Raw genomic sequence first — 24,915 nt, 5'->3', positions numbered from 1 at the left:
TATATCCATAAAATCATACGTGACATTCAGATCATACACCTTATCTTTGAATATTTTTTCTTCCTTTGGGTTGCATAGTAGTACTGCTGAAAATCTCTTTAAATAATCACAAAAAGACAATTGAGTTTACATGCTGGTTATTTTTTTTCCTATGAGAAATATCACAACTACTGAGAAGCAGTATTTTTTTCTGACTGAAATTCTAGCTAAAACATGCTGAGTTATATTTATATCCTTAAGCAGTAAAATGAATGTTGGTTAACTAGGCAATAAAAATGCACAACAGCATTTAAAGAATAACTTACCATGCTGAATTCAATCATATTTTAGCAATATATATCTCACTATTTTGCTTGTTGATACATGTTCTGCTCTTGGACTCTTTCCCAATATGAAAAAGAAGTGAGTGTATGATATAGGCACTGGACCAAAATGAAATGTATGGATAATAGATTATACATGTAGATCATGTATAATCTATAATATATTTCTAGTAACCTTTTTGTCTGCTAATGAAAAATAATTTGTCTGCCCACTACATAAACTTACTGAAAATGCTGTCAAATACTACAAAACAACAACAAAAAAGAGATAACATAGTTTTATAGTGTGGTATCTGCAATATCTGCACATATAAGATACACCTATCAGAGATTTACAATTGTTCTTACTCCTTTTGTAATGGCTTTATCTGTTCAAAATATTTTAAAATATGGAAAAACATATGCAACCTTTTTTTCTGATGTTAATGGATAAAAATTATAGGAATCTAATAATTCTTGATTGTCCATCATTTCTTTTAGAAAATTAAATTTTCCAGGAAGTAAAGTAGAAATTACTTTTGATTAAGCACAATAGTAACTTGAAAATATCATATATGTGAAGAAGCATTCCTTTTTTTCCCTCTTTCTTTTTTTCCCTCTAAGCTCTTTGAGGCTAAATAGTGCAGGCCACCATATCAGGTTTTATTTTCTGTTCTTCTAACATTAGAAGCATGTAAATTATCCTATGTGTGCATAATACAAACCATGGGTGTCCAACCTCTTGGCTTACTGTGCCTCACTTAGTGAAGAGGAATTGTCTTGGTCCACATTTAAAATACATAGTATATTTAATGCATATAAATAACCACTTTATTTTTTATATTTTTAAATCATAAAAAGGGAGAGCAATAGAAACACAAAACTTGTGCGATATTCAGCCTTGTTTTTGTAAAACTAATGCATGGATACATTGAAACATAGCACAGATAAGTTGTTGGGTTTTTTGTTTTTTTTGTTTTTTTTTTTACCTTGAAGACACTTTTAATTCATTGCGTGAGTGATGAAAATCACTAAAAATGTTAAATCTGTGAGTCACTTTTCATTTTCAGGTTCAGGCACAAAAATTCCTTCAGTTCCATAAATGTGTTTCAAGCTATAAACCTTTTCCTATTAACTTCAGTTCAAATATGACCAACTCGTATTAGCTTCAATTCGTGAAAAATAAATAAGCATGAATATAAACATTTTCACGTTGCCCCATACTGTTACTGTATTTTCTCTACTAAGATTGAAGAAGCTTTTTTTTTTTTAAATTCTATGTTGGAATTTCTTTGGACCTCTTTGGAATTGCATGGAGTCCAAATAGCATACTCAAACCCAAATAATAGTTGATTCCTGTTATATTTTTGCTGACAGCTGTGTAGATTATCCAGGGAAAAAATAAAAATAATAAAGAAGTAATAGCCTGATTTAATTCCCTTGACTTATATTTAATGAGGTTAATACTCAACTCAACCTCAGGAGTCCAGTCAAGTCATAATGCTATCCCATCATTTTTTGACACAGTTGTTAACATAATTCATTTGTTCATTCCTGGGATTTCATGCATCTCAAGAATGCCAAATTCTTGCTTTGTTTATATGCTTAGGAGAAAGGAGCTCAGATCTTGTAGAAAATTATTTTGCAAGCATCTTAGTTTTCTTTGCAGCTTTTAAAATATACATTTTTTTTTTTTTTAATTTTTCAGTTGTGAGGCTTCAATCAGGAAGAAAAAATAAAGTGAAAATTTATTTATTTTTCCTGCAGAGGCTCAAATGTACCAATGATCTAAGCTGGTGTTTCTGTAAGATAATGCTTAGTTAAATCACCTTAGTATTCTGGAGATTCACTCAAGAAATCAACATCAACTCTTTCATATATAGTCTATATTTTGGGTTTGAATTTTGGACTTTTTTTTTAATATATACTAATTTGAAAATATACTAACAAAAGAGATAATAGATGAAACAAGCTTACAAATATATGTAACTTTAATAAAGTTAGGGACTCTACAGGTAAGGTTGATGATTGGACTTGATGATCTTGAAAGCATTTTCCATCCCATTATTCTATGATTCTATCATATTTGTCATACACAAGTTTAAAAATTCTCTTCTCCATACCTGACAAGCTATTTTGTTGAAGCTGTTTCAAAGTTTATATTTATATTTGTTCATCAGTGAACCCTTGGGAAAATGAAGGGTTTTTTAGGTTACAAAATTTATCTCTGATTCAATTTAGCAGATTCCACTTAATGTATTAAACTGATAAACAGAAGGTATGAGCACATTGGAATAAGCATCTCCTGAAGAAACTGGGAAAGAATCTATTATGAGACAGAGGAAACAATCCTCTCTGTATCACTACTACCCCTTTGAGTAATTAAACACCAGTTTAATGAAATTAGGCACCAGCTGCAATCTGGATATCAGAGATTACTACAGAACAGAGCATGCCGGAGTATGCAGGCTTTGGAGAGAAGTTTCCTACACAAATTGAACTAGTTTTACTTGACAGGTCACACAGACAGAGAGAAAGCAACTTGATAAGTGCATGTGCTCTATGAGAAGCCATTCTACTTACCTTCATTGATTGGAAATGTCTGTTTATCCTATGTGTAGTTATTCAACCCAGGATTCTTCTCACTTCTGTCTAGAAATACTTTTCTAAAGCCTAAGGAAATCTGATCATTAAACTCAAAATCATCATTATGGCCATGGAAAGCTGCTAGTGTACATGATCTATTTTCAGGAGAGCCAAAGGGTTTCTTTCTGTGAAGGATCTAATTGACTCAGCAGGCAGAATTGACTAAGAATGCAAAAGCACAAGCAGTACTTGCAACAGCGGCTGTAAACCCTTCCCACCACAGCTCCTGCTTAGATTGCATGACTTAATTGCACTTCAGAGGAAGATAGTATGTTGCACGTATTATGGTACATCTAAAACTATCTCCATTGGTTATACAATCAACGTTAATAATATACATGATAGGTCATGTCTAGACAAGTTGATAAATAGCAAAGTCTATAGAAAAGCAAAAGTCATTTTGCTATTATAATAGCAAATACGGTTATAAATATAATTATTTATATAAATACAATAGTCATAAATAACTATTTTCATGTTAAAGATGCTTAATCATCAAAATTTATTAAGATTTTCTGAGGAGGAACATTTCTTAAAAAATGAATAAGCAGATTACTGACTCTTACACATGTATATGTAGCCTTCTAAACCTTTTTCACAGAATGAGTTAGTTTATTGATCAGGAAGATTCTATCTGGGAGCTCAGTGGAAAGTCTTAATGAAACACTTATCTGAGAAAAAGATTAGTAACAAAGCCAGTGAAAACCAATTTTCTCACTTTTAATCTCCTAATCTATTTTACATTATTTCCCAGGGGTACCATGAACTTCACAAATACGTGGTTTTGTGCAAATAATAAACTATAAGTCAGAATCTCATGAATTTGGGAGTTGTTCAATAACACCTAGTCACATTTCAAGCTGGATATATGTATATTTTTTTTTCTCTAATCTGAGATACTTAAATCTTGTTTAACTAGAGAGTAAAGGAGCCAGCAATGCCATTTTACCTTTTGGAAAAAAAAAAAAATATATATATATATTTATATACATGAAAAATATATACACATATATGAATATATATATGTTTTGAACGAACTCACCCAATAAAAAATCATTGCTTTTTGATCATGGTATTCCAAACACATATTATTATGGAAGAATTGTGAAATGATATGTAAAGATACCATGCTAAAATAGCCTTCAGTACCTGACATAGGTTCATAGAATGCTATGCAAGGGATGGCTCCTCAGAAGCACAGATTTCTCACAAAAGATATTCCTTGTTCCACAGCACATAAAACCTCTCAGGGTTCTGCACTTGTGTTAAACAGTGCCATGTTGTAACTAGCCACAGAAACTGTGAAGCAAGAAGAGTATGGAGGATTATGATAGCTCAATGGCTAACACCACCTTTTGAGATTCACCAATGACTGAACCAAATTAGTCATATACTATGTATTCCCTTTAGTATAGTCAGACTGGTGTCTAATAGATTCAAGGAATTTAGTTTGCTACACAAATGCCATATATGATAATCATCCATGAAAGTTTGAACTTGCTGTTGAAGACAGCAGTGCTCGTATCCATGTCTTCCTTTTATTCACTGATGAGTAAACTGATAAATTTACTGAGAACCTTTTAATTCTACTGCTAATTTCAATACTGAGTCATTTTTGCCTTATTTCTGATGCCACCTAAACCCTCACTCTTGAGTTTCCACCTGTTTCTAAGGTTACTTTCTCTGGATGTTTTAGTGAGCAGCATTCTCTCCTATACTGTTCTTTTTTCCCTTTGCTTCGTCTCTCGGGATCAGAACTTGAAGGTCTCTTTCAGATTTGCCTGCCATTTTTTGTAGCCTTCTAGGTTTTTTCCACATCCCATCAAATCATCACCTGTAACAATTTTTCTAAAATCCATCTTTCAAACCACAACATACTTGATAAAATATATACGCTCCTACCCACTCAGTGATTAATTAGATAGTAGTTTAACATCTAAGTCAATATATCTTCTTACTTTTAGTCACCTTTTCACCTTGATTAGACTTGACCAAGGGATCTACTTTACATTTTGCTCAGAGCACCACAGCTAAAGTAAGTTTTGTTGCTCTGTTTTACGTCATTTTGATGCTGAAGACATTTCATCCTCCAATAGTATATTGAGTTAAATCTCTACATTTTATGTACAAAATTTTGAGTAGTCTATTCATTCTTCTACATCTTTTTTTTACTTTCTGTATATAGAATATAAATTTCAGAAGACATGACAATCTCTAGGACAATTTTAGCATTTGGAGCTACAAAATAAAACAGCAAACCATCTAAAAACTGTATTTATTGCCAGCTTAAAACTCAAGTTCTAAAATCTGGATTTGTTAGCCTCATTCTGAGCTAGAGCTTCTTTTCCCTCACAACAGTTTTTACTTTTCTGCTGCCAGTGACAGCAAACATCCTGCCTGTCAGCCTTAAACATTTTATCCATATTTTCAGGCTTTCAGTAAGATAGACAGTAAATTTTGCTGTGAGTCTGTCTGAGCTCTATGGACTAGCAAAAACGTATCCATTGTAATTTTCTAGTCTGCTAAAAACTGTAGCTCAGATGTATATGCTAATTTAGGGTTCAGTGTCCTTTTTTTTTTTTTTTGCTTAGCTGTGTTTTCATCTTATGTAAGAAGACCGTGACATGTGCAGAATTTAATAGTAATCATGTACAAAAATTCCTTTTATTTTTTCCTGTGCTTACTTTGCTATTTGTAAAGAGGACTGAATGGAACCCTTGAGGCATCATCTGCAGTCTTCCAAATAGAAAATCTGAAAAAGAAATTGGACGATCATCAAGAAGTGCAAGTAAAGCAGTTTAGTTATACAATAGTGGAATGATATATCTCAGAGCTCAGAAGTGAAGAACCTAATTCAGAGCATAGTCAAATCAAGTCATCATTAGTCAAATCAAGGATTGCAATAAAGTTCACAAAGGATTTAGCAATCCAATCATGATTTTTTGCGAATGTTATCTCAGAATTTTCTTTATATAATTAACATGGGAACAGATCTTGTCTATTGTATGCCCTGGAAGACTAGTGACAGGCAAAGCTTTGTGCCTGATTTGGAAATATATTAAAAAAAAGTTGTCATTTCTGACATCCATCTGTTCCTCTGTAAATATGCAACTTTTCTTTAGCTGCTAGGGCACAGCACCCAAGCAACCCAGAGTAGAATCATAGAATTGTAGAATCAGTAATGTTGGAAAAGACCTTAAGGATCTTTGAGTCCAACCATGACCCAAACATACTACCCTAAATAACAGCCCTCCATTAAATCACGTCCCTGAGCACCACATCCAGTTTTTAAACACATCCAGGCATGGCGACTCAGAACATAGTAGATGATCTCACTGCTGCACTTCTTTACATTTGTAGACACAAGTAGATCCACCATATTGGTTAGGTAAGTTTATGTTTAGGTTGTAAAGGAAGACCACAGGGTCTTTTAACATTTATCTTTTCAAAGGAAATTGATCAGGTAATTGAATAGTGGTCTCTGAAAGTGGGACAAAGCAAATGTGGCAAATATTGTCAGAAAGTCATGAAGAATTAGACAGGATTGAACATGAAATGGTTTGTCACAGTGAAATTGCGTATATGTGATACACAGAAATTACTGCAGAGCTGGCAAAAATATCCTCTTACCTCTGAGAATGGGGTAAATAAGGAAGAAGCTTTGCTTTTAGCCACTTTTTATTCTTGGAAAAAGCCACCTAGACATCACAATTGAAAGTTGTTTAAAACTTTTAACAGCTTTAAATTTAAATTTAACTTTTTGTTTGTTTGTTACAAAGACTTGGCTATTAGGAACAGACTACTACTAGAAGTGCATTCAGAATTTGCTTTCTAAAACATTTTTTAAAAATTCTGTTGAGTGTTGCAAATTCTGCAAGAGAAAGCATCACATTATTATGTGAAAATCACTTCTGATCTTTACAAAGCCTTCATACCTTTACAGGTCTTATAAAAATCAGCTTCTCTCTGTAAGGTATGTGATTGCATATTTTAGTTCATTGTTCTTTTATGTCTGTATCATCTTAGAAAGTCACAAGAATTATAGTTTTAAATTATTATGCATAACAGCACAAGCACGTGTGAATACGAATGTATATTAGAGTTTTGGAGTCCAAAGAGAGGGAAGAAAATGATACATCTCATCTAGAAAGGACAAGAGTTAGAATCCATGCAGGTGTATTAATAGCTACATTGTAACAACTTAATGCTAGCTTTACAAAACAAATTGCACTTATAGAATTCTAATATCTACTTAATTGTGCATGAATAATGAAAGCATAAAATCCTATGGCAAACTTATGGCTTCATAACTGACAAGTTGAAGCTTTTTTTTTTTTTTTCAATCTCAGAGCCTTAGTTTTGTGTGACTGTGTATATTCTGCTCAAATGGGCTTACAGAACAGCAAAAAAATCTTTGTGAGAAGTTCTAATATTTTTTCAGAAGATGACTGGCAGTGCCTACCACTATCTTTTTAACCTTTCATATTTCACTTTTGTAGTGTTTCAAAGTGCCATGTTACAGATTGGAAATAGCGATGCAAGAAAAAGCAGTTCTAGGACAATGTAAGAAATTCCATATGTATGAGGCTTGAATATTTTTAGCTAAAGGCTTACATTATAAGTATGCCAAATAGTACATTCAGACAAACTGGCTGGAAGAAGCAGGTTTTGGAGCAGATTGATGGCAGTTGAAGACACATCTGCAGTGCCATCTGGTGTTAGTGATTGCAGCTGTGTCTCCTTCATGAAGTGCTGTCAGCAGAGGTTTCATCACAACTGGATGTCCTTCTCTGTAGTTCCTCGGGTTGGTAGGGTCCTGTAAGTTTTATGAGCATAAAAAAATCAACATTGGAACTAAGCTTTAATTTCAACAGTTTCAAGGATTCTATCTGTAATCAAGAACGTTTTAATGACTTTGTGTGAAACCAACACAATAAATATAAGCAATTTCTACTGAATGTTGGCCATGTGCAACAATTATTTTTCTGCATTAATAGTCCTCCATTATCATTAATAATAATAGCCTTCCTCCAGTCTCACTTCTGTAATTCTAGCAACGCCTGTTTCTTAATTCAACAAAGTAATTATCTAATGAAAATTGCTGGTCCTTAAAGGAAGAAAATATAACCAGAAAATGTAGTTACAAACACCTTCCTCACACATACTGACTTTGGTCAAAGTTGGTCAGAGCAAAGACAAGGGAGGTACCACAGTGCAATCAGCAATGTGAACAGTCATTCTGTGTCTGAAAAGTCACTTATTTATTCTCAAGCATTCCAAAGGAAAAATTCTCTATGTGCAGCTGCAGCGCATCTCTGATACCCCTAAAGTTGATAGTGGTTCTAAGCACTCTCTGTTTTGCTGCTTGAATTTTCAGCTGTCAAGCTGTCTCACACTGTTCTCTAAGAACTGCCAGTATCTAATCTTTCCAGTGTTAGTTTCATCAGTTTTTAAGAGTGTATTGCTTTGAAAAGGCATAGTTACACTGTGAGAAAAAGTATATATATATATATATATATACACACATATATGTAAGTATACATACATGTATGTATGCATGTGCATATGTTTCATGGCCTATTCTAGAACAGGGGCAGTCTTTCATTTCCACAACTGATATGGTGTCCTCTGACAGCCTATTGAATCCACAGATCACCAGTAATCACTGTGCTGTCAGTGGCTGGAGGGCAAGAGTTTGAAGATTCATGGCCTTGATAGCTCCTTCCTGGTGCTCATTTCCATTAGACGGTAAGGAAATGCAAAGGACTACTGTAACCTTAAAAAAAAATGCCTACATTTGATTTATTCAGATTCATGGTGATCAGTCTGCTTTGGTTCTGCCCACCCTCAAATAAACGGGGACAAATCTGGCCAGTTTATGAAAAATACTTAGTTGTTCGTTAATAGTTCTTTTCCTCTGTGCAAGATATAAGTTGCTCTTATTGTTCTCAACATAGTGATTTTAAAGCCAATGATATTAAAAGCAGCCAGCATCCATCCACTGCAGTTCATCTATATGCAAAAAACTTGGTTAGTTACATTTTTGCACTACTTACACCTGATGTACTTACCTCTCATTTCTCTAGAGTCTAATGGACTGTCAGATATATTTAATTAATTTGGCAATGTAAATATAGATTGAATTCTACATTTTAAAGATTTTTCATCGGTAGTCCAGAAAACTATCAACTTGACGTAATAAATCTCGTGTGGAATTCATAGTTGGATACATTTTCTGCCAGTTCCTATGTTCAGTGCTTTAAAAAATGAAGGTATTTAAATACAGAGTTTAAACATGCACATGTAGTGCATCACTTCATGTAGATTAGTAGATATTTGCACTCTATTCGTACGTTTTCAATGTATTAAATATTATAGACAAATCATACATTGTTATAAACAACAGCCATAACACTTTTGTACTTAAAAACAGTGAAAACAAAGAGTGAGTTTATAATCTACTTTTCAGTTAAGAATTCCTCAGTGTTTGAGCAGTGCAGTCTGGAATCTGTGTGGTTTTCATTTTAGTTTGTGGTCAGACAATATTCAGTCAAATGTAGTTCAAAGAGAAGTAGTTAAATACATTAGAACAAGTTAATGTTTGTGATCTGATATCCAAGAATGGCTTTCATATTGTTTAAATAGTAACATCACTAAAATAAATATGTAACATTGTGATATGATTAGACAGCCTTCTTGATCTTGAACTCTACTAATGAGCTTCCTGACTCTTTCTGCCACTTTTCTTTGATTTGTTTAATTGGAGCAATAAGGGCTTTCTGACAGCTATATGTGTTCAGTCTAAGGTAGACATTGATCTTTTTTCTACATTCAGTGCAGAAAATAACAGCTCCGATGGAAGTTTTTTTCATACTTTTTTTTCATACTAGTACAAGTGTCTGAGGCTGAGGGGTGCTGCAGATTCCTGATGTTACCTCCTTTCTGCAGGAAAAGTACCTCATTCACGCCTGGGAATATCCACACCTTTCCCATTGGCAAGGATATTGAGATGAGCAATAACTTCTTCCTGGCCTTTTGGCTTGAGCTGTATTTGAAAGGAAGTACAGGTACAAATCATCTTTCCTAGTCATCTAGATGGAATCTAAGAAATTTATGCAGGGGGAACTGAATAGCTGATGCTCTCCTGTCACAATGTTTTTATAGTGCCAGCCTAAAATGGGTAGGATAAAGTGTGCTTTTCTTTATTGACTGGAAAAGGAAGGTTAAATTATAGGTAGAATTATAGATTTAGCTTGAAGATGACCAAGATTACATGAAACAAATCCCACCTAAAGGAGTATATTCTATGTATATTTGAAGAGCTTTGATACATGTTGTTTTGCTCTCATACCTATCAGGTAGATTAAGAGTTCTTGTAACACTGTGATTTTCTTTCATAGGTGACACTACCGTATGCCTTTCTTCATATGAGACACAACTTGAAATATTTTGATAAAATGAGATGCTTGCGGAAACGATCAGCAGTGTCATTCTTAGGCGTCCTTGTCATTTGCTTGCTGTTCCTGAACTTGTACATTGAAGATGGTTATGTTTTGGTAAGTTTCTTGATGAAAGAAATTCTGGAACAATAAAATACATCCCTAGAGAATCATTAAGGTTCTTAATTCCTGTAGTCTCCTTTTGGTGTACAGCTAACAGAAAAATGTGTCCTGATGAAGTCATCTGATCAATATACAACACACACAGGTGTGTCAGTAAGATCTGAACTGTCCTTTACTTTTTGCCCTAAGTACAGGAGGAAATTAATGTAGAAATTTTTTTCTATCAGATACTTCCTTCTAAGCCAAAATGAATTCTGTGTTTCCCATATTTCTTGATTTCCTTCAGTTTTAATGTAGAAATTGCCTACATCTGGAATATTCATGTAAGCTAGGAGTTCCTTCTTCAGTCCGTACTATGAATCTCACTTGTAAATACTTCATTACATGATGATAGGGAATATAATTATAGAAGAGAATCTACATTAATTCCATATTACTTTTAGGCTCTTGTATGAGTAATTTATTTTCACTGCTTTTATTCTATGTTTTTGTCATATTCTATTTCCCATATTTGAATCTTCTAGGTTCGGTGCTACAGTGTGAACAATTAGATGGAAATGACACCTAGTGTAAGTCAATGGTAGCAACAAATAAATAAATAAATAAATAGATAGATAGATAATCAAAAAGTCTGTTAAGAATTTCAACAAGTAGGTTATCGAGAATGTAACATAACCTGCAATTTATATGTACTCTATCGATGTCTCACTGGAGAATGAGAAGTATGATCTGAAGTTTTAGTTATATTTTGAATTTCCAGTTCATCAGAAATTGGATTGGGCCCAGTGGAAGGCGTGATAGCCTGAAAGGTGGAGCTTACAAATAATAAAATTGCTAAACTAAACATATAGCATTGTGATACAATTAGACTGCCTTCTTTCTTGATTTTAAGTTGAACTAATGAATGGCTTTGTGATTCTTCTTTGTCTGACTCGTGTAATGGGGCAGTACAGACTTCCCAGTATTGTGAAAGGTGAAGTCTTTGCTGGATCTGAATAGCAATACGATAATATGAGATATGTGCAATATGTAAATAGTAAAATGCTTATACGAATTTATCACAACAATGTATATCTTACTAGTGATATTAATTAAAAACATTTTACTCACTGCATTACCCACAGCAATATTGTTAACTTTGTGAATACAATTAGGGCCATCCTAGTGCTTTTTGAACTTTAGAAAAGATAACTCATACTTCCAGTATGTTACTCCATTACTGACATAATGCTTTCTCTAACAGCACTAGTACTAAGATTTTACACTGTTTGATTTATTCATGATTTCTTCATTGTAATTGAATTTGACCTGGCTTATCAATTTTTTTTTTCCTAGCAGTATTTTCTTCTTTCAGTAATTGCTTCTAACTCCCACAGATGTCTCTGAAAGTTCTTTTATTATCACTGCTAATGGCGTTCCTCTTGATTTGTTTTTTAATTCTTTTCCTATCCTATTTGCCAACTCCCCAGATGGCTCCATGTCTTATTCTTAATTTGCTCTTTTTCCCATCTTTTTTTAGAAATTCACTCTTCTTCATTGCTTCTCTCATCACAGTTCTGGCATGTTTGCATTCATGTATCTCCCAGCCAAGTCTCTTGCCAAATCTCCTGACAGTTCTCCCAGATCTCTTGATACATTTCTGGTCCATCAAGCATTTTTCAAATGTGTCAGGCTGTTGACTTTTTATCTTATTCATTTATTTTTATTTTCAACTTTTCCGACCATGTCTGACAGCTCCGTTAATTTACTAGTGTATGTGTTCTGCTGAGGTTAAAAAAAAAAAAAAAAAAAGCAGCTTTAGTGTTAGTAGTGAGGAAAGACACAACTGCATAGATTTTGAGGACAGCAAGCTAACCAGTGTGCCTCAGGAAATTAGAATCTGAAAGTTCTCAGAGTCCTGAAGGCCTTCTGACTTTCTAACTACAGCTTGTTTCCTGCTGGAAGATCTCCTGTAGATAAGTGACAGAGTATGCGTGTAATTGCCCAGCTTTTCTTCCCAGTTTTGGACAGCTGGTACCACTTTCACCACACACAACATGCAAAGAGCAGATTTTCAGGAAGTTACAAATTAAAACTGAGATACTCCTTTTTCACAAGGAGAATCTTGCATGTTCAAATAAACCCTTTCATTGGTCTCTGCAGGGCATTTGCAGTGGAAGTGGAAAGTAACGACTGTGAAAATTAATGGCTCACCAGGAGAAATTATTTAAATTGTTTTAATAGATGGTATGCAGTGCTGATATATGCTTACGGTTCTGCTGTAGTGTGAGTGCCACTTTATTCAAACATTTAGAAAACATTCTGAATTAATATAACTTATATTGCAATATCTCTGTTGGGATACCGTGACTTGTTTTACATACTCTGAGTTATAATTGAAAAATGGATTCCTAACTCTTCTATGAATACCAGGCCTTACTTGGGCACTGTGAAAACAGTAGCAATATTGTAGTTGACATAGAATCTTTAGTGGAGCAGTGTATGTATATAAAAATGGAGCACTTTGGACTGTTCTGACACTTACAGGAATCCTTCAAGATCCAGCAAACAGTAGAACATGTTCTAAAGGTTAATCAAGAAAGAAGAGCCAGAGCTATTGTAAAACAAAGAAGACAGCTAAAGAGAGTAATTAGCTCTTCATCTTCACTGATCTCTCCACAGCAGTCAGGAGAAAAACAAAACAAAAAAAAAACCTTATATTTAAGGAAAGATCAATATTTCAGTTTTGCTTTCCATTCATTTTTTGAATGAACAGCAAAATCTACCCATAAGAGGCATTCCTTCAAGAGTAAAATGAAAAAACTTTTTGGTTTTTCTTTGTTTTGTTTTGTTTTTGTGTGGTCAGTTCATTTTAACATTTTGTCTTCACATTTACAATTTCAAATTATTTTTAAACTTTTTATGCAATAAGTTGCGTTTCCATTCTCGCATCCTATGAAATGAGGAATTTTGGTGTTCTGAATTACAAATGACATTTTGACCTTAATGAAAAATACTGTTTGAAAAAGTAATGCTAGTACTAGAACAATTGTTTTCTGCATTTGTCATTGTTGTTGCTTGTTGTTGTTTTCTGTTTTGTTTTCGAGCCAGTCCACTGATTTGCATTTTAACCTAGAATAAGCCTTCTTCACCTAACTTACGAGAAAATGTCAAGTAGTATAGCAGCACTAGAGAGTATAACAGTGCGGGACATCATCCGGAAGATCTTTACTCAGATGCCAATTATTTACTCTTCTATGGAAGAAAAATAGTGAACTTAAAATGTACATGGGATCGGTTTACAGGAATATTTATTTTCACCATGAAATACATCTTCACATATTTAGAATGTTTATACCATCAAACATAAATTTTGCTTACCGTTATTCTTGTTAGAAGCAGAACTAATGCTGCACAATGCTCTCATTTAAGACAGGTCAGGACATTTTTTAGCATAGTAACATACTGTAATAGAAGAAATAAACTCATTTCTTAATTGGCCTGTCATCAGACTAGGCTCAAACAATGTAAATTGTAAACAGTCTCATGGTGCTGCATCTTGTTATATACTTTTTTTTAAAGTCTGAGGGAAAGGTTAAATGGATGATTTGCTGATGAAGTCTCTTGTGTGATTTTATTAAGGCTCAGGAGGCCTCTTGAAAGAAAAAAAACAAAAAGCAAAAAACAAGAATAGGGGACAGAGAGAGAGAATGTGGTGATGTAAACTGTTCTTTGCTCTGTTTAGGGCTTTTTTAATAGTTTTCTTGTTTGAGGGTTGGTTTGGGCTATTTTGCTTTTAATCACTGAAAGTATTTTCGAAAAGATCTCCTCCACCACTTCTTCTTTCAAGGAAAATTATCTCATGTACTGTGAACTGATGTTCTCTTTTCCCTGTTCTCAGTATGCCAGCTTTTTTTTGTGATAATTAACTGATCCAAAACCATTCAAAAAACAACATTTAAAGAATTTTTCTCCAAACTGCTTTTTCTTCTTTTCTTTTTACCATAATTTGAAAAGTTATTTCCTGCAACCAAAAATGTGTGATATTCAGTAATGGGTTTTAAAAAATGAGGTAACATCTACATGCTTTCAAGAAAGCTGACACTGAAAAATGTTATTCTTGGAAATCTGCCTGTCTGTGTTGCCTTTCTGGCTAGCATTCATAAATGTGTTTCTCTGTATCTCTCTCCCTCTCCTATTCTTCTTGTTTTCTCACTAATAGGAAGGGGACAAGCAATTAATCAGAGAAACAGCCACCCATCAGCTCAACCCAGAGCGCTATGCTCACACGTACAAAGATTTGTCTAATTTCTCAGGATCTATAAACATTTCCTATCGCTACCTAGCTGGCACGCCTTTGCCAAGGAGAAGTAAGTACCTGCAATCTGACTGTTATGAAACGAGGTAATTTAAAATGGGTGAAATCCATGTAGTTCCTGTGGTGTTTCTAGGAAAGATAAATCAGTTAAACGGTGAGGATCTCAGAGAGTGTGGTGGGACAGGTATCTCTGAACAGGCAGTTCCTGGGTAGCTGCTAATTCAGCCCAAGCAGTGAGTGTCCTACAACTTCTTTATCTTCTAATCACATGCCTGCCTGATAAGCTGTCCTTCAGGCAGCCCCAGATTTTCTGTGGATATTTCTGCGGATCTTCTCCAAAGCTGGGAGAGATGATTCAGAAACTGGGAGCTATGCACATGATGATGGTGCTCTACACCCATTCCCTAAGACTAGACACAGCCTGTGCCTGTACAGTCAATATGATTGGGATCAGATACAGCTTTCAGGTCCCCTGTTGGATCAGTCTTGCAGCTGGAATTCATTGTTTATTTAACTGTGATAACTAGAAATAGGAGTTGCAATATTTATGGAGATGGTAGAGGAGGATTCTTCTCCCATCTTTCTCCCAGCCAAACAAACTGTATGCTCATTCTGACTTCAAGCAGGCCTCAAGACTTTCATCTGAAGTGAAATATAGACATACTTCAATTTTATCCAGCAGTTCTTCCAAATCAATCATTTCACCAGCATAAACAGGGCTCAGGAGTCCAAGCACAGACAGTAAAATAGAATTGTGACTTGCTGATCTTCATAGGTATAAGGTGTAAGGTAAAGCTGTAAGGTATAGTTTGTTCAAATCAGATTTGAGAAAATTCTGACTATGTAGGCAGCATGCCTGGCTTCTAGGGATTGTACTTCACTGTACAATTAAATTTTAAGTGGAATTTAGACTCAAGGAAAACTATGCATCGTCATATCAGTGTAGTCTTTTACAAACCACTTTTTAAAAAAGTTGGTGCAGACTCAACTTAATTATCAAGTCTTAGCATTTATTACATTAAAATAGATATACATCAAAAGATATCTGAAAGTACTGATTTGGACTGCCAGGAAAGAAATATGTAATAGTAATAACTGCAAGGCAGCAGAGATTTAAATTGTTTGCTTACAATGAAGATGCATCTTTCCCCAGCAAAATGTAGCAGCATTGAAAACAGCTTATGGAAATACAGATAAGCAGTGGTAAATTCTCTTCTATTTCAAAATGATGTCCAAATTACATCTTGCAAAAGGGACTTACGTGTGCTTACTCAGTGAGTTCTGAAGAAGAGTTAGAAAAAAATTCAACAGGAGAAAATTGGACAAGTTCAGTTAAAAATGAAAATGAAAATGCAGAGAGAAATTATCCATGCTACATTCATAAAATGGTAAATATATGCATAAATTGAACTAGTTCTGTATAGTGCTTAAAATGATGAAAGTTTAGCTCATGTTTTGGTGCTGTACTTCACAGTGCCTTGTTTCAAAAATATTGTGTGAATCATAAATCATAATCACCTTTCTTTCAGATTTTCATAGTCTTAACATTGAATTTTTGATCAGTGGATTTTTTCCTGTCCCAGGCGTACACATTCACATTGTTTGGATTTTGTCTATTTCACACTAGTATGCAGTATGATTCTTGTTTCATGAAAAAGGAATAAACATTCTTTGCTGCATGCATCTCAGTAGGTTCGCCATTCAAAAGCTTTATTCAACATTAACACAGCCCTAGATGATAGCTTTGAAACTAGTTTGCAATGTCAGATTCTCTGTTTTTGTCTGATTTCTCTTTTGTACAGGGTATCTTACAATTGGGCTATCTTCTGTGAAACGGAAAAAAGGAAACTACTTGCTTGAGACCATCAAGTCCATATTTGAACAGTCAAGTTATGAGGAACTTAAAGAAATCACAGTGGTAGTACAGCTGGCAGATTTTGATTCAACCTGGTGTGAAGGGATGGTCCAGGATATTTCACAGAAATTTGCACATCACATAATTGCAGGCAGACTAATAGTTATTCACGTCCCTGAGGAGTATTATCCAATACTAGATGGTCTCAAGAGAAATTACAATGACCCAGAAGACCGCGTGAAGTTTCGATCCAAACAAAACGTTGATTATGCTTTCCTGCTTAACTTCTGTGCTAATCTTTCTGACTATTATGTGATGCTAGAAGATGACGTTCGTTGTTCAAAGAACTTTTTGACCACTGTTAAGAAAGTAATTACCTCAAGAGAAGGATCCTATTGGGTAACTTTGGAATTCTCCAAACTGGGGTATATTGGAAAGCTTTACCATTCCCATGACCTCCCACGCCTGGCCCATTTTTTGTTGATGTTTTACCAAGAAATGCCTTGCGATTGGTTGCTGATCCACTTTCGTGGGCTGTTAGCTCAAAAGGAAGTGATACGTTTTAAGCCATCACTGTTCCAGCACATGGGATACTATTCATCTTACAAAGGAGCTGAAAACAAACTAAAGGATGATGATTTTGAAGAGGAATCATTTGATATCCCTGACAACCCACCTGCAAACTTGCACACCAACATGAATGTATTTGAAAACTACGAAGCAAGCAAGGCTTACAGCAGCATTGATGAGTATTTCTGGGGCAAGCCTCCTTCTACGGGGGACTTTTATGGGATTGTATTTGAAAAGCCTATTAAAATCAGTAAGATTAAAGTTATAACTGGAACTGAAGACCGGCAAAATGACATTTTGCATCATGGGGCCTTGGAAGTAGGAGAGAAGATTGTAGGGAGTAAAATAGGGAGAAAATGTACTACGTACTTGAGACTAGGGGAATTCAAAAATGGGAATTTTGAAATGACAGATGTAGAGCACAAAGTTCTGTTTGATATTAGCTGCATGAGAATTCTTGTTACCAAAAGTCAAAAAGAGTGGCTAATCATTAGGAGCATTAGCATCTGGACTTCTCAAACATCAAGTCAATAAAACGAAGCTACCTGAGAAAATACACATTAAACCCACATATCAGCTGGGTCCCAACTGGTACCATTTCCCAGATAAACTGATTTATTTCCAACTCTTTCCTAGAGACACAGAAAATCTGGGGAAACAATAAAATTATCAAAGCAATTTATTTTTTACTAGTTTGGCCAGGCAATATACAAGCATTTACTTGTCGAAAATTTTGAATTTTATAGGAAATGCAAAGTTCTGAAACTTTTCTTGAGATCTTGAATCCTCTTTTTTTTTTTAGTTGTAATTTCTCTTTATAGAGAGATCTTCTGGACTGTTCAGATCAAAACAAAACATAATTACAAAAATGCTTAGAGCTATGATCACTACATTGTGAACAGAAATTGGATTCCACCTTATGCACATTCAAATTTAAAATGTTATGGTAATATGCGTTTGTAAAATAGTTGGTGATATGTTTCTTTTAAAGGCAGTTATGACAAGGATGTCTGTCCTGAAACTGGCAATTTGATTCTGAGCACTGTAAGAAAATATTGTGGCTTGTCATTGAAAATTCTTTTCAAAAGGGAATGTATGTAAAATTATGAATCTGACATGATTACTATGTGAAAAATAGATAACTGCATCTATTATTCTGTCTCAACAAATATTGTTTGTTCTTTTTCCTAGGTGAAAGAAATACTACTAATGTTTTTTATTAGGGGAATAATTTAATCTCATTCAAATAAAATTCCTCATAGTAAGAAAACATTCTGGTTGAGTACAGATGTCAGTATCAAATCCAGGCACCCCCAGGGCAATCTTTGTCTCTTAGGCATCTTAAGTTTCATAACATATTTAAGTTTCATAATTTTCTGTTCCTTTAATAGAACTCCCTTATGCACATAGCTGCAGTATTCTTCCTGAAAATTTTTCCACCTTCCCTACTTAAACATCCACTCTATACATGATACAAATGTAGAGTGTACCAGGTTAAGCAATTGGAAGTGAATGCTACACCATTCTTCACTGGCTGATGTCTAGGCAACAGACCACAAGAAAAATGAAGATTCATAATTTAAGGAGCAATCAATATGTCTCTGATCTTTTTTTTTTTTCTATCGTTCTCTAAATTTTATCATGTTGGTCCTGTTGCCATCTTTTAATGGCCTCAAGTTTTTCCCTACAAATTTATTTTGCCTGGCTTGAGCCAATAAACAGAAAGTTTCCTGAGTCCTAGTGACTTCAGTGTTATCTCTGGGTTTCCAGTGTATCACACAGGGAGGCTATATGGAAATGTGACTTATATTACACACATACATTTGCATGAGTAGAATCTACATGTGTTTTTTTTTTTTCCTCTAAGAAATTCTGCAGCCATTCTCAGTGGACACTAAAATGTCCATAGGAATATCAGATGTGACACGGATGAACATTGTATTATCAAACCCAAGAATACCGCAGTTCTCATCTAATTTACATGTATGGGTTTTAGTTAAACCTGGGAAGCAAGGATTAAATTTCAAAATGTCTGCACTGACCAAGAGTGAACTAGCTACTGTACTCAGTACATCCAAACCTGACATAGCTATTTCAGAAAATAATATTTGAAAATCTACACGAAACAGCAATGATATTGCTTTTCCTGATTCATAAATTCTGCTAAATTCAAGTCTACATTTGGAAAATCTCCTATTCAGAGGCAAGGTACATTTTTAAATAAATCTTGTTGTACATGCTTACACATAACTTGAAAAAATATCCTTGCCTTTAAGAAGAGTCTATTCTCCTTAATACACACCTAAATCTCTATTCTTCTCATATGTCTATGGAAAAATATCTTAAAAGCAACATACATGTCCAATATGGAAAGGAAAATATCACATTTTTCTTAATGAAAAATATGTACCATTCTCAAATGGTTATAAAAACTTCAAAAGGACCTGTTTTTTAACAGTGATTTCCCATGATTGTCAACTAACTAGTTGATAATTAGTAATGAGTCAACATGAAGCTTTAAATGAAATGTCTTTCTACATTTCCTTTCCTTGATTGTCAACTATTAGTGCTAAAGCAAATACAACTAGGCTGACTAGGAGTGTTTACTTTTACTCTGAAATGCAATATTTCCAACCAAATCTTCCAAATCAGGATGGAGAACATAGTCTATATGTTCTATAATACTCAGTCTGTAGTGTTCTTGTAATCAAAACCATACACAATGTGAATGGATGATACACATTAAATGCACTCAACAAAAGCTTAAAGAGTATTTCATGAACTAGAAATGAAAATAATCAGTTCAACTGTGCAAAAACTTACCTAATAATATATTTTTTGTTGTGCTTATGGTAAACAAAATAATTTTAAGTTGTATACTAAATAACCCTCAGAAATGTAATTTCAAACTGAGGCCTAGACACTGGCATTTGATGCCTGGCCATGCTGCAACAGCTGGGAGGAGTTGGACATGTCAACTGAACACGGGGCTGTTTGAAAATGCCAAGACCAACACCTTATGCTAAATTTGTTGATTCTCTGGATTTAGGAGACTGTAACCTTCTGATCTACAGCTTACTGAGTGTTTTTACTCTTTTTAGAGTCACAGTACTTGTCACCATTCCTTCGAGAACAGAGCACAACTGCTTTCCTTTCTAAAACACTAGCAGTGAATTTTATCTCCTGCATCATACAAATGTAAAAAACCCTCATTTGGATGTAGGATCTTCCCTATCTGCGAGGGTCAAATCCATGAATGTCAAGCATATGCCCCCAAAGGAAGCTTGCCTCAGGTGTGGATAGCAGTATGCTCTGGGAATGAGAGGCATGCATTAGCCTTCCTCTTATATTTTATTTTATTTGAAAACAAAACAAAACAAAAAAATTAAAGATTAGTTTAACTCAGGAGAAGCAAGAACACTGTCCTATAGAACATCTGAGCATTCACTTGAGTGTGTGCATTCCACTTCCTCCTCCAAGTAATTCATATTTTACTCAACTCATTAACATGAAAATTGTTGCCAACTTTTTTTTTTCTGCCTAAAAAAGAGAAGAAAAAGTAGTGTTAGCTGGTCTTCAGACAGATTTCAGAAAGACGTAATTGATATATCTTTTCTTTATGTGTTAAGTGATTGCCTTCAGAAAGAGAAATATTTAACTGGGAGTGTATATGTTCATTGACGCTTCCCAAAGTTCGGATTTTCTTTTTTTTTTTTTTATAAAAACACTGATGAAACAAAAGATTGGCAGTGTCTCTGTTCATTGATGTACACTGTTGGTTAGTGTGTTTCTTGTGTTCATTTGTGGACAAAATGTCAGTATTTTCACACTGAAATGCAAATACTGAAAATCTTCCATTGTGTTCTGCACATTGATCAGTCAATTCTTAACCGAACGTGCATGTATTGTTTCTATTAGCGCTGTTTGGAACTACTTATTGTACAATTCCCCTGGGATTTTTTTTTTCTTTTCTTAATTAAAAGCCGATTTGTCTTCTATCTTTCTACAAATAGTGTGATCCCTTTGATATAAGGAATTTTAGGGAAGTAAAATATTTCTCCTTGTGAAGTAAAAGAAGAACTGAGTTCCCAGTTTTATGAAGAACAAACTCAGAAGACGAAAGCTGTGAGTTTTAGCATATTTGCTGTATTTATTACCATAAGGATAATGAATGTATTGTTTGTAGATAAGTGCTTTGACATTTTTAACATGATGCTCTGTTTTACACTCTGCTTATTTTCTTCTTTTAGGGATCAATTTTTTTTTATTATTTTTTAATAGGAAATTCGGATCCTGATCATTACTGATTTGTTAAAAGTGAAATAAAGAATAAATTGTAAGAACTTAAAACTGAGAAGCTACTAAGGGAAAAAAAAAGAAAACAGGCATCATTTAAACTTCAGAACTGCAGATGCAAGTAGTTTTCATTGTGAAGCACTTCAGAGATTCCGCTGGAAATTGTATCTTTTTACTAGCTTCATCTCATGTTAAATTTACAGTCCTTTGTGACTACATGTTCAGTAACTGCTAAATTATCAGTAGTAGCACAGAACATGAATTATGAACTCAAGCAATATCATATCCTCAAATGGTACAGCGTAATGTTTTACAGTAAACAGGTGGATGGATGGATGAATTATAATGAAAACTAAGAACTTTTGTTTTCATATTCTACATACTAAGACAAGTGTATTGAAGTGTCTCCACCACCCGAACAGCTTTGCAGATAAGGCAAAACAAGGGGCTTAATACTTTTCCTTCTCTCAGTCTCTGGAAAATAAAAGCTATAAAATTTCGAACATGTTAATATTTTTTCTTTTTTTTTTTTTTTTTTTTTTTTTTGCTTTGAATCTAATATTTCTCTTATCTTTTTATTTTTCCCTTATTTTTTTAGCCATCTAAGAAGGCTGAAATCCAAATAATTTCTGAACAGATGTATTTTGCTATCTCTGCACTGCATTTTCTAAGTTACTGCCTCTTTTACTAACTTTGATTCAGCAAATGCATCCTGTGTTGCTAAGGGACACAGAGGTTCAGGACCTCTAACTGTAAGTAGCACAGTCAGGTTTATAGACTAAGATTGCTGATTCCTATTGTAAATGAAGAAAAGAAGGAACATGTCTGGAGTCACATCAGGGTACAATAGATGTCTAAGGTCCATCTGTCTTTGTTTATTCTTTTGAGAAGGCTATGAAAGTCACTTGGCCTGAATATTCAATTACTAGATAACTAAAGGTACAGGAGATCCGTCCCTTTTGTATTATTAAACATAATACATATAAAACTATATAAAGACATATGATACATAGGAACCAAATATTTAAATATACTTTCTAATCAGAAGCACTGCTGCTGTAGTTACTTTTCACAGTAGGAATGTTCAGTGTCTTCTTCACAAAGGTTAATTTGCAGTTTTTATGAAAACAATTAGTTCAGCTTTAAAATAAGAAAGATAAACCTCCCCCTTCAATCTTATTATTTATTACATGTTAGTTTAAGGATTAAATTAACTACAGAGATGGATTAATTACAATAACATTTCCATAAACACTGATTTGGTGTTGTTGGTATAAAATTGAACTGGCATTTGAGCTAATCTTTTTAGCTCTATTTCTAGATGTTTTTCAGTTCTCATATTGCCTACTACAAACTCTCAAATAAAATTCCACTTTGCCCTTAAAGCCAGTAAAAAGGCTCTTAAAATTCCCTCTTGAACTTGAAAGTACTTTACGTAGGGTTACATTATTAATTAAACCCTTTTCTGGCTCTTTGCTAGACTTATGTGAGAGGTTCACGTTTAATGAATAAAGCCAGACATCAACAGCTGACACTTATTTCCTTTGTTCGGCTGCTTAAATAGCTGCCTTCCCTCCTTTTTGCTTTTTACTCATTAACACCGGGTTTGCTCTTTCCAGTTCAGAGAAACCTGACTGGCAACCATGGAGATCTCAGTCTGCAAATTCTCAGTTGAAGATACTGTGTTTGTATTGCATAAAACGTTCCAGTTTCTGAACACACTCAAATTTATTATTTTTTTTTAACACCAGCAAAAGCACAGTGCTTAGTTTCTTGGTCTCTTTCCCCTGGCATAATTAGAGAGGGTTTTCCTCCTAGATAACTGCATGAAGCAAGGGCTTTAAAAAAGGCACTAACAAGAAAAAAAAAAATCATTATGCACTTAACTTTTTAAAAACAGGTTCAAGGTTTCTTTTGTGATCAGGCTTCATCTATCTGTAGCAATTTGGGCAGAAGATATGAGAGTAGCATGATGGCAAGAAAAGGTTAAATAAATACCGTGTCTTTAGCAATGAAGAGAAGGTGTGTGTTGCTGAGCAACAGGGTCAGCCAGGTATATTTTCTGCAGTATGATTGCACTTAAACTAACTTATTATTTAAGGGTTGTTCTTTGTCGGAGTATCATCATTGTACTATCCCTTTTACAGTAAAAGGGAGTCTGTGATGTCCCCCAGAACTGCTCTTTTTTTTGACATCTCAATAAAAATAATAAATTCAACTTTAAAAAGCACTGCCTTGGGCATGCGCATTGATGGAGTACACACAAAGGATAACACAGGCTGTCTGTCCAGCTTACTGTATGGTAGCACTGCAAGACTTATGTCTAACAGACTTAGGGGTGAACATGTGACAAGGAACAGCTCATTTCTTACCATGGTATCCAGAATATTTTTTAAAATAAATGTAAGATTGGAAAAGACTCACTGGCTTAGTGCCCTTCTCTTTAATCATGTTACGATTCACTTTTCTTTTAATCATATGTTCTGCATTTACATATGTTTAACTTGGGACAAAACTATACATGACCTAAGAAGAAAAGAAATGTGACAGTGGATTCTTGTATACCTTCCTTTCCCAAACATACCTTCAGCTTGTTCTGATAATCTGGATATAGAGCTTCTGCTCAAACCAAAATCTTAAGCTGATATTTAAAATATTCTGTCTTTCCTCAGTACACATTGTACCTGCAACAGCAGAGCGCTTTAGACATAAATTATGCCTTTACAGCAATACGTGCTGATATTGAGTCTCTTGCCTTGTGCTGCCACCACTTGTGAGATTTCAGTTTATCTGCAGCCTCAGAATCAATTCTAATTTCATGCTACACTTTTAGCAACACATGCAAGCAGTCCTTCCCTCTCTCTTTAATTTAAGTACTGAATAAATTAACATCTTGGTGGGTAAATACTGTCAAAACCCTTTCACCTTCATTCAGGAAACTGGGCCAATTTCTGTTGTTTATTTCTCAAAATTACTTCTTTCTCTTAGTCAGTGCTCAATAGATTTAAATGTCACGTCTCCTGTGAAAGCAATAAGATTCTTTAAAGAGACACCCTTTTAGAGAAAAAGTGCTAGTTCTTTTTTGCCTTAAAGCAAAGGATGCTCTGTTTGATTGTGTCAAAATCAGATGCATACCTTTTTACCTTCATGAAAATCTAGTAAAGCAAAGTGGCTTTGTTAATCACTCCTGAAAATGTTTCCTGGCAGCAGTCTGGTTTTGCATTTGCAAATTGAGCCAGGTTTCTCTCCTCCACACAGCTGAATAGCGTCTTTCAAGGAAGAAAAAAAAGAAGCCCCAAATAAGTCTTCTCTCTAGTGGTTGTCTGCTACCTTTCAAAGACGCGATTTCTTCCATATGTTCCTTCCCTTCTCCCACTAAAAACTGCA

The 24,915-nt window shown here is 34.4% G+C and overlaps 1 protein-coding gene across 1 annotated transcript in view; it reads left to right on the top strand.

Annotated features, from left to right (window-relative positions):
- MGAT4C (MGAT4 family member C) overlaps positions 1-17,766 on the top strand; it is a 117,637-nt gene extending 99,871 nt beyond the window's left edge. The window contains exons 2-4 of the mRNA XM_042815877.1: positions 10,349-10,504; positions 14,712-14,859; positions 16,610-17,766. Of these exons, the coding sequence (XP_042671811.1) occupies positions 10,349-10,504; positions 14,712-14,859; positions 16,610-17,766 (1,461 nt within the window). The remainder of the gene's footprint in view (positions 1-10,348; positions 10,505-14,711; positions 14,860-16,609) is intronic.
- The last annotated feature ends 7,149 nt before the right edge of the window (positions 17,767-24,915 follow it).

Source organism: Centrocercus urophasianus, unplaced genomic scaffold, assembly GCF_019232065.1.
Source record: "Centrocercus urophasianus isolate 14NV4802_14NV808 unplaced genomic scaffold, USGS_Curo_1.0 seq_15, whole genome shotgun sequence".
Taxonomy (NCBI): domain Eukaryota; kingdom Metazoa; phylum Chordata; class Aves; order Galliformes; family Phasianidae; genus Centrocercus; species Centrocercus urophasianus.
This window is presented reverse-complemented; position numbering and strand designations above follow the sequence as displayed.